Raw genomic sequence first — 11,258 nt, forward strand, 5'->3', positions numbered from 1 at the left:
AGTTTAATGAATTTGTAAATTAACTTTATAGTTTAAAAATTTATAAATAAAATTACATAGCCTAAACAGTTTTTAAATTTGAGTATTCCGTCAAAAATTATATTTATTATTTACTTTAAAAATGATTTGAATATATTAAAAAGACCAAATTTACAAAATACCGCATATATGAATCGGACTTTATAAATTAATTAAATAAAAAAATATCCATAATTGCAAATTTCACGAACTATACACTTATATTTATAAGTTTTTAAACTACAAAACTAAATGCATTTGTTTTATAATTTACCAAAATTAATAAAATTTGTTTGAAGAATATTTTTCATAAACGATGGAGGCTAAAAATCCGTTATGCCCTCCTTGTTGTGTAATTTGCCGCCATGTTTTAGCCACCTGTTGCTGTAATGGCAGCCCCACACCTTCTTGTTAATGTTGCCCCTTTCCTTCTGTAAAAATGCATTCTTATTCCGTATTATATATCTACAATTATCTTCCTTCCATAGCTGTATTTTAACTTTGAATCATATCAATTCCATGGAAACAAGCCTTCAATACTCACTTCATGACCTTCACCATTTCTCTCCAAATTTGGGGTTTCGTCCCCTAAACCCCGTTTCCACTGTTAAACCCTCCGGCCACTCACACTTACGGTCTTTAAAATTTGGGTTTCGATCATCGACCTCCAGATTTTCGGTGTATAATTCAGTCGCTGATGCTGGCTCTTCTACCGTTGATAGAGGCGAAACTGTGAGGGAGACCTCAGTGAGTCCCGTTTACCTACCCACTCCTTCCGATCGTCAGCTTCGAACTCCTCATAGCGGGTAATTGATTATTTGAATTCTTTGATTCGCTTTTTCTGTTGGATTTATCTATAGTTTTTGGTTGAATCAGGTACCATTTTGATGGAACTTCGCGGAGATTTTTTGAGGGTTGGTACTTCAAACTCTCAATTCCTGAGCGGAAACAGAGCTTCTGTTTCATGTACTCTGTGGAGAACCCAGCATTTCGTAAGAAATTGACACCACTTGAACTGGCCCAAAATGGACCCAGGTCAACCGGGGTTGGAGCTCAAATACTTGGAGCTTATGACAAGTATATATGCCAGTATTCTGAAGAATCTAACAACTTCTGGGGAAGTAAGTTTCAATATTTCGAACTTTTACTTCAATTTCAAGGGATTTATCAAATTGGACCGAGTCAAAATGTCCGAGCAGATTCGTTCCCTTAGTATTTATATGTTATGTTACTTCCACCTTGTCATTTAATGCTTGAATTGGATAAAATTCTCTACTCAATGTCTAATTAAGAAATTTTTTAATATATAGGTAGGCATGAACTTAAGTTGGGGAATACTTTCGTAGCTGAGAAAGCCATGCGGCCTCCAACTAAGGAGGTTCCTCCTCAGGTTAACATATTATCCTTTCGGGTGACAATATAGAAATGTCCTTATAAAAAATTAAAAGATTATTACAACTTCTCTTTGGGAAAATAGTCAGTTTGGATATAAATCACTTTGACATAATATGGTTTGATCTGTCCCAGAATTCAGTCAGGAGGCTTTATTTTTAGATCGATTGTTGGTGTACGTTGGTATTTACTTGCCTATAGAATGATCATACATTTGAGAAATTAGCTAAATAAAACATGCCAATTACACAGACCAGACCTTGTCTGAGCCATTGAATGTGATTCCCTCTGTACCTGCACTGTTTCATATTGAAGATTTACTACCATAAAGATGATCTTCACCAAGAGGAGATGACTCGTTTTTTAATCTTAAGAAATATTAGATCTACGCACATGCCATATGCTTGGCATGCTATTGTCCAGAATTTTTCTGTTTCCTTCTCTTGCGATTTGCAGATGGAGTTTCTTCCATCTTGTAATATTTTGCTTTTGTTGATTTACATTAGGAGGGAGGAGGGTTAATTCATTTCAATTTCCGATAATGTGAAGTGAATCCAATTAAGTGATGTTATAATCCTCCTCGTATGGTAATCTTTACAGGATTTTAATAGAAGAGTTTCAGAAGGTTTTCAAGTAACTCCACTTTGGCATCAAGGTTTTATTTGTGATGATGGCAGGTACCTTGCAATTATGTTACTGCTTACAGCCGTAGTTATAAGATTGAATTTTGAAACCTGACTGCTGTATATCATTCGTTGTCAGATGTAATAAGACAAATCTCTTGCTGTTGTTAGACCACTCTTTACCTCATGATCACTCTAGCTTCCATTCCCTTCAAAGATTACAAAGAAGGGAATATAGATTTCCTCATATGTATATATGAATACACATACGCAAACAACAGTTTGAATGGAATGGATAAATTATTATCAGTTCAATGGTGTTGGATTTTTTTTTTTTTTTTTTTAAGTGAAAGCAAAGCTAGAATACATTTCAAATTTTATGTTGCTTTTCCCAGTCATTGAGCCTATTTGAACGTGAGTGTTCATATTTGACAGGACATAGCTTCTACTTGTAGGTCAGATTATGTTGAAACTGTGAAAACTGCACGTTGGCAGTACAGTACTCGCCCCATTTATGGATGGGGTGATGTGGGATCCAAACAAAAATCTACTGCTGGTTGGCTTGCTGCTTTTCCTGTATTTGAACCGCATTGGCAAATATGCATGGCTGGAGGACTTTCAACTGGTATTAACTAATCCTCCTTACATCTAATATGATTTAAGAGTTCAGTAAACAGAATTTACAAAAAAATGAGTCTTCTACATTCCATTTATGGTGCTTTGTTGCTTTGGAGGCTGTGAGAATAAATTTGGAGATCTTTTCAGATGTTAGCAAATATTATGTTCCACATTTTAGTGATGTTATTTGTAGAGAAAAGTGAATTTGCATGGATAATTGGATATTGCATAATTTTTATGGCAATTGTGTTTTGTTGTTTTGGTTGCTTGGCAGGCTGGATAGAGTGGGATGGTGAAATGTTTGAGTTCAAAGATGCACCTTCATACTCTGAAAAGAACTGGGGTGGAGGCTTCCCTAGGAAATGGTTTTGGGTAAATGTTCAGTTCTTTCTGGCATGTCTGTGAATGTTCCGCTTATTATTTGGTGATATGATTTGTGCATATTTATATTGTCTTGTTGCCCTTCAAGAAAATGGACAACATGATGGAGTTGGATCCTTTGTGTTGCTTCATAGAATGTTCTAATTTATTTCAGAAACAAAACAGCATTTGGTCAATTTGCCAACCATGTTCACATGCATAAAAAAGGGCGGCCCGGTGCACTACGCGTCCCCGCTGAGCGAGGGTCTGGGGAGGGGTCCCACCACAAGGGTATACTGGGGGCAAGCCTTCCCCTGCCAATTTATTTGGCAAGAGGCCGCTCCTAAGACTCGAACCCGTGACCTCTTGGTCACACGACAACAATGTTCACATGCATATACAGTCATTTTCTTTCTTTCAACTGCTTGGTTCAGTATGATGTATAGGCAATAGTTAGAGGTCCCCCATCTTATTCTATAGAGAGATCACTTGGAGGACATTTGATTCTTTTAACAACATTAAGACTGCTTTTCTCATTGACCTTATTTGATCCATTGCTTTCTAATGTGCTATCTGTTAGTGAAACCTTTTGTTATTTAGACAGTTTCCCTTTCGTGGATTTTGCTAGGAGATAGATGTTATATCATTCATCATGGGGTAGCATACTAATACTAAGATACTATAAAGAGTTGTGATGGAGAACAGGGTCTTAGGGCCAATTTATTAACTCCTATTTAAGAAAGGCCCAGGGTCTGGAAAGTTTACACAAGGAGGGGCAAGGATCCTACAGGACAAAAGAGTAATTAGTTACTGAAAGTTAGTTATGTGGGGGTGGTGAGGTGTAAAGGAAAAAGGGGAATATATGTGTGCGTAGGTTTGTTGTTTTGGGCATCATGAATTCTCTTATTTTGTTGTGGGCTGCAGAGGCTCTGCCATTTTCTGTTAGAGAAGGGGACTGAGTGTGTTCAATCCATTTATCTTTCTTTTCTTCCTTTAGTCTACTGTTTTCTATCTTCCATATTAATGAATTCCTCATTAGAGTAATTATGTGTGTTTGTGTATTGTGTTGAGAGATAAGTATTAACCTGTTATTTATCGTGCTCTATCAAGTTGCAATTGTCTGACAGACCAAGGCCCCCCTTTTCTTGCTGAAGAAAAGAGCAGTTAGTTTCATTCACATTTTTCAACATTTGTATTCTCAGTTGTTGATGTTTGATTGCAGGTCCAATGTAATGTTTTTGAAGGTGCAAGTGGAGAAGTTAGTTTAACTGCAGGTGGTGGGCTGAGGCAATTGCCTGGACTAACCGAGTACTATGAAAATGCTGCCTTGGTACTTTTCCACGAGAATTCTTATACTGTTCTTTCCCTGCATTTGTTCTTCATTTCAGTGCATTTCTTTCTGCTTTACAACTTGATCTTTTTCCAATGGAATAAAATAATCTGTATATGATGATGTAGCATAGAAACAGAAATAGACGCAGGATGCAGTATTTCTGAAAAATATCGGAAATGGAAATATGGGGCAAGTCATGTGAACAATTAAAACATTAGGGTGTATTTACAAATATTAAAATAGAATGAAATATTTGCAATATTTTTTTACATAAAATGAAAAAACATATTACAAATGCTCAAGTATGCTCATTAATCTAAAAGCAAAGAAGAAAAGGAATACTTGGCATCTTATTAATTCTATTAGTCTGAAAGCCAAGAAGAGGAAAAGGAGTTTGAGTGGAGAAGATGCCGAGAGGTTAAACCTTTCCTTTTCAATCAATAAAAGAGATAAACTTCGACAAATTGAAGGAAAGTGTGAAGCATGAAGAAAACAGATATGAGAAAGAAGAGTGCACAACAAATTAGAGATTTCTGGTGACAATGATAGGCACATGATAAACCAATTAAGAGATGCAGCGGTCTGTTCCTAGAAATGTGTCGTATCTAAAGAAATGCATTCTAATTTTTTACATTAAAAAAACTTGGCCCAAAATGTACATTACCAATTTCTTAGGCTTTTAATTTTCAAAAAACGTTAGGAACTTGGGAACTCTAGAAAATCAAAGTTTCTTTCATTGCATCTTCAGCTGAATAATTGATATGCAATTGGCTAACTTTTCTACACTGGAATTACTAAGCTTATATCTCTTGTGAGTACCTTGATAAGCATAGACTCTTGGAAGCCTGCATACGGTCATTTTTAATCATTTGAACTATATTCATTTATTGAAACTAACATTTGATGTCTATTGGTACAGATTGGAGTGCACTATAATGGAAAGTTGTATGAATTTGTGCCATGGAGTGGTGTTGTAAATTGGGAAATTGCTCCATGGGGTTACTGGTTTATAACTGCTGAGAATGAAACACATTTGGTAACAATTATTCTTTTCTTCTTCCTAGATGCAAAGAGTGACTCACTGACTTAAGAAACCTAGATATTTAGTGAATCTCTTGGAGTTCTTGTATTTTTCTTCATATGAAAATTCAAAGCTTGTTGACTCTAGAGAACTTTTTCAGTCTTGTTTTGTTTTGGAAGTAAGGTTAGAGTTAATCATATAGAGGTGTAATTCATTGTAACTTGGCAGATTGAATTGGAGGCAACAACAAAGGATCCAGGAACAACATTACGTGCACCAACAGTAGAAGCTGGCTTAGCTCCAGCATGCAAAGATACATGTTTTGGTGATCTGAGATTGAAAATGTGGGAACGAAGATATGATGGCTCCAAGGGAAAGGTATATTAGTTATTTATTTATTTTGGACTCTAATGCATGCATCATGTCTTGATCATTGTGTTGTGTGAATAGCACTAATTTGTCTTTATTCATTCTGAGCACCCAAGCGTCAATAATGGTTATTCTGTGCCATCAACTAGACCAGCTATTATAAACCAAAATCAACATCCTCAAGATTCTTTGTTGTGCAAAATTCTTACCTTTTTGTGCAATTAGAAGCGATGTCTGATAAATGTCTAACTTTGTAGTTTTATAGTTGATAAGTTTATGTATTCTGAAAGTGAAGTTTGTTTATGGTGTAGATGATATTGGATGTTAAAAGTGAGGTGGCAGCAGTTGAAGTTGGAGGAGGACCGTGGTTCAACACATGGAAAGGGAAAACCACTAGTCCAGAGATCCTCAGTCGTGCTCTTAGAGTTCCATTAGATGTGGATGGGATTTATAATTTTCTTCCGCTATTCAAACCACCTGGTTTATAGGTTTTCATTTCATCACTGTTATCTGCACATCACATCGTTCTGGTGATGTTTCCTTGTTTGAATTTACAGAAGAACACTATGTTCTAACATATCTGAATATGAAAATACCTTACGTTTTCAGTTGGAGCAAGAATTGAATTGATGAAAAAATGAAACAGAGATTATAATCTCTAAAATTCCTGCTTTGCATATGATATTAGGAAATTTACAAAACTAATCCAATGGGAGGTCCATTTATACTTCTAGACACATTTTAATACATGCTATTAACTTATACACTTACAATACCCATTTAACCCAAAATACCCTTATTCTCACAACCCTTATTCATAGCGAAATTTGGAAAACATGGTAAACAATGGCGAATATATGATTACTCAGTTGGGGGGGGGGTCGATTTTACTTGTGCGTTCGGAATTTTTTTTTTTTTTTGCTAAATCGAACTTGTTTAATTTTTTATTATATATATGTGTGTTATAATTTGAATGATCAAGAACCAATTTTAAGTATTAATGTACAATTTTTCAAAATTAAGCTAGATTTCGTTTAATAGTCCTAACATGTAAAAAAAAGGATTTAGAGAGGGCTGAACATGTAAAAAAATTTTAAAAATTGTTTCAGATAGTCAACAAGCCAAAAAAAAAAAATAATAATTTGGCTTTAAGGAAAAAAATTAGAAATTGGATTTATGGACAGGCAAAAAAAAATAGAAATTTGGATTTAGAATGACTTTTTTTATTTTTTTTAATGAAAGATTGGGACGCGATTAAGAGGTTAGACATCCCAACTAGGTTGGCACCGCTAACGCACTTAACCAACCCTGAATATTATTAATAAAAAATAGAAAATTACAAAAGGGGGGGGGAGGGAATTAAAGAAAACGAATATGAGCAACATTACAAAGGTCATCGAAAACATGAGATTGGCAAAAATAAGGCGCAGAGTGCCACCAGTGGAGCTCTGACGCAGATTTACCAAAACAGACAAGACAATCCGCAGCTTGATTACCTTCCCTGAAGATATGAGTGATTCTGCAGTTCATAGACGAATAACGTGATAAGCAGCTTAACCATTCTTGCTTAATCCTCCATGGAACCGCAGTAGATTTGTCACTTAGCAACTTAACCGCATATGCCGAGTCAGATTCAATCCACAAATTGTGCCAGCCTCTTTCCCAGGCAGCTTCAATAGCAAAGATGATCGCCATCAGCTCGGCCGTATGAGCATAAGAATCGGCAATGGGAAAGGCGAAACAGCCTGTTACAAAACCTCTTCCGTTTCTGAAAATCCCCCCAGCGCCAGCGATACCAGGAGCACCCTCTGCAGCCCCGTCGGTGTTAACCTTAATCCAGCCAGTCGGGGGCAGAAACCAGCGCACCGTAATGAAGTCCGGTTCCGGAGGTGGCCTGACTCGAGACGTTGAAGAGGAGGTCCATTTAGGCTCGTGGAAGAGGAAGAAGAGACGGTTCAGAAGAACTTGGATTGAAGGGAGTTCGTTTTCAAACACAGCCAGGTTCCTGATATGCCAAATATACCAAACCGTAGTAACCGTCGCCAAGTTCCACAAGCTGCGTTTCTTCGATCGGAAGCTAACCGCTCTAATAACACTAAATAAAGACTCAAAATTAGTCATAAAGCAGAGAGTAACCGCAAAGTAATTAAAGACCATCGCCCAAAGACGTCTCGCAATCCAACACGTAACAAAAAGGTGATCCAAAGTCTCGATATTGCAATTACATAAGACACATCTCGAAGCAAGAGAGAAGCCGCGTACCTGAAGATTAACCTGAACCGAGATTTTCCCATGAATTACCAGCCAGCAGGCAAACGAACGTCGAGGAGGGACAAATGCATTCCAGATGAAGCGATTCCAGCGAACCGCGGCGAAACAGAGCGGAGCGAGCTGTACAGGGATTTAGTCGTAAGCTCTCCCGACATGGAATGTTTCCAAATGTAGGTGTCGGTTCCATCCCAGTTACCCTGAACCCGACGAATACGAGTCTGGACTTGTTTGGGAAGCCGGTCCAAGTTATGCCACGAGTTATTCAACCTGTAATTTCGCATCGGCTCAAAAAGTGTGCGTTGATTTTTAGGCGGAATGCCGAGCTGATCAGCGACAGACGGGGATATCCACGAGTCGGTCTAGAAATTTAGCCGGGAGTTGTCTCCGAACCACCACACAATGTCCTCTCTAATTTGTTCATATACCCTCCTCATGGAAGACCAGACCGACGAGTTTGAGATGTATGGATTTGGTAAGCCCGAATGCGTGTGAAAGCGAGTAATCAGAAGCTTAGGAATGAAGTCGTTGCCTTTTAAAAGTTCCCAACTGAACTTCCCAAGAAGTGCTGAATTAAACATACCCATGTTTTTAATTCCCAGTCCACCACACTCCAAAGGTTGACAACAGATACGCCAAGCAACTGTTCAAAGTTTCCGCTGATCCTTATATCCCGTCCAAAGAAAATTCCGGAGGGCTTTATCAATTTTTGTGATTAGCGAGACATGCCATTTGTAAACCATGAATGAGTGGATCAAAGCTCCCGTTAAAGCAGATTTAATTAGAGTGAGTCTGCCCGCCAGAGAAAGCGTTTTCCCTTTCCAGCGATTGAATTTAGCAATAAATCGATGCATTAAAGGTTGCAAAAACCTTGCCTTCGGGGCTCCCTAAAAGAGCGGAACTCCAAGGTAATTGAAAGGTAAGCTCGCACGCCGAATTCCCAATATACCGACAAGTCTATTTTGGCGCTGAATGCTGATTCGATTCCCAAAAAAACACCTCAGATTTTTCCCAATTAACCGTCTGACTAGAGATTGCTGCATAGAAATCAAAAAGATCCTTGATGCACTTCATGTTCTTTAGGGTAGCCCTTGCAAACAACAACATATCATCTGCATAGAGGAGGTGCGAAGGAAAAGAAGCTTGCCTGTTATAAGTCATAGCCTGAAACTGATTGTTCCTGACCAGCTTAGCCAGCCACCGGCTAAAAAAGTCTTCAGCAATGCCAAACAGAATAGGGGAAAGAGGATCGCGCTGTCGCACACCACAAGAACAGCCAAAATTTGGATTTAGGCCTAAATAAAATTAGAAATTTGGATTTAGGGAGTACCTAATAGGTCCAAAATATTAAAATTTTGAATTTTGGACAATGTTAACACGTAATGAGATATATTTAATTTTTTTATTAGTTTAATGCTAGTTTCTAAGAAAATTATAACATTTTTACATTTTTTTTATTTTTAGTTTTAAAATTTTAAAATTTAATTTAGAAATTAAATTGCTTGAGTCTCAAAAATAAGAAATTAATTTTTTTAATGGAAAAGACATAATAAAAATGAGTTCAAAAGTGTTATGAAAATAAATTAATAATGGTAACATAGTTTTATAATAATTAAAAAATAAAATTTAAATAAATAAACACTTTCTAAAATAAAGTGAGGTTGGAGGGAATTGAACTTAGGACCTTTTAAAAAAATAAGTATTTAATTATCTCATCTACCTTTAAACAATGAAATATTACTACATAAAATCTATGTAGACTAATATTAGAGGGGCCAAAACTACTCATGACCATGGTGGTTCCGTCTCCGCGCCTGATGGTAAAGGTTGATAACACCAAATTAAAGGTAATTTTGTTCCATCTCTTTATATCAACATGATTTAATGGTATATTGATTAGGTTTTGGTTTGTTTTATTTATTTATTTGCGATTGAACATTGATTTAATGTGTTATGTTTGGTTAGAGTTAGAGTTAGCGTTAATGGTATAATAATGATTTTTGAACTCATTTTGGATGTATTTGTTTAATTATGAACTCATTTAGAGTTCATTTGCGATACTTCACATTTTATGAGTTTGGTTCGTATTTACCACATTGTGAAGCAATAAATCCCAAACTTTTAATCTAGAACTTCACAAATAGGTAAATGTGAAGCCACAAATAGGTAAATGTGAAGCCTTCTAATGATTGCGAAGCCAATTTTTTTAGTAAACGGTTTCGCAAATAGGTAAATGCGAAGCTTTCTGATAAATTGAGAAGCCATTTTTTCAGCAAAGGGCTTCACAATTTGGATATTGCGAACATTCCACTTGGATTGCAAATTGCAATTTTCCACTTGTTTCGCAATTGAATGAAATTGTGAATTTGGTTGCTTCGCAAATAGGCAAATGCGAAGGCTTCGGATTAAGTGTGAAGTCGGCCTGTTTTATAAAACTCAAACTGTTTTTACTTAAGTGCAAACAGTAAGTATGAAATGCACATTGTATTATCTGAAATGCAAATATATTGAAATGCAAAATATTGTGAAATGGAAACTGTTTTCATTTTTTACAGAGTCAAGTGATAAAGATAAAATCGGATAGTGGTGTAAAATTCAAGTAGTGGAGTTTGAGTTCAAAAGGTACAATAACAGTATGATGTGACATTGTTGCCATGGTGGATCTGCAAAATCATTTGACTGCATCTCAGATAAAGACCTTCAAAATAGATGTTTCGGAAACCTTGCGAATTTGGATAATGTCGCATTCTTCGGTTCCCTTGTACATGCTTTGTTAACTAAGGAGATCGAGTGTGTTGGATCTCTCCCTAAAGAGATGTGATTCTCTATTGGAGGAGTTGAATTGAGGTTTAGGGATTGGGAGTTTGGGCTTATTAGTGGCTTGCGGTTTGGTGGTTTGGAAGAGATGACAAATAAGATCAAAAGGCTAAATAAAAAGGAAGTAATCAGCAAGTACTTCAAAGGAATAGAGCACATAACTTATCAAGACATATTTGAAGTGTTTGTAAATATCGATAGGAGCAAGAAGCTAGTAAGTTAATTTGCTCAAGTAAATAATAGAATATATTATTGCCTCTTATTATTGATAAAATGTCAAAAACAACGTCTCGGGACTAGGGCATACACCAATAAGTTTGATCTTTGTCCTATTAATTAAGAGTTTACTATGTGATACCATATGAAATAAAATATGGGCACGTTGATGTGGAGCATCTCCTTGGAGGATCAAGTCCGGACGAGGGAAGTCGGAGGAAGA

The 11,258-nt window shown here is 36.5% G+C and overlaps 1 protein-coding gene across 1 annotated transcript; it reads left to right on the plus strand.

The window, feature by feature from the left end:
• Window positions 1-363: 363 nt before the first annotated feature.
• Window positions 364-6,342, plus strand: LOC136202986 (tocopherol cyclase, chloroplastic). The gene is made up of 10 exons (XM_065994014.1): window positions 364-824; window positions 895-1,139; window positions 1,329-1,408; window positions 2,011-2,087; window positions 2,489-2,658; window positions 2,926-3,023; window positions 4,234-4,341; window positions 5,264-5,380; window positions 5,594-5,743; window positions 6,046-6,342. Exons 1-10 carry the CDS (start codon window positions 433-435, stop codon window positions 6,220-6,222), a joined length of 1,614 nt encoding a protein of 537 aa, XP_065850086.1. The 5' UTR covers window positions 364-432; the 3' UTR covers window positions 6,223-6,342.
• Window positions 6,343-11,258: the final 4,916 nt, after the last annotated feature.

The sequence above is a fragment of the Euphorbia lathyris genome, chromosome 8, assembly GCF_963576675.1.
Source record: "Euphorbia lathyris chromosome 8, ddEupLath1.1, whole genome shotgun sequence".
NCBI lineage: Eukaryota > Viridiplantae > Streptophyta > Magnoliopsida > Malpighiales > Euphorbiaceae > Euphorbia > Euphorbia lathyris.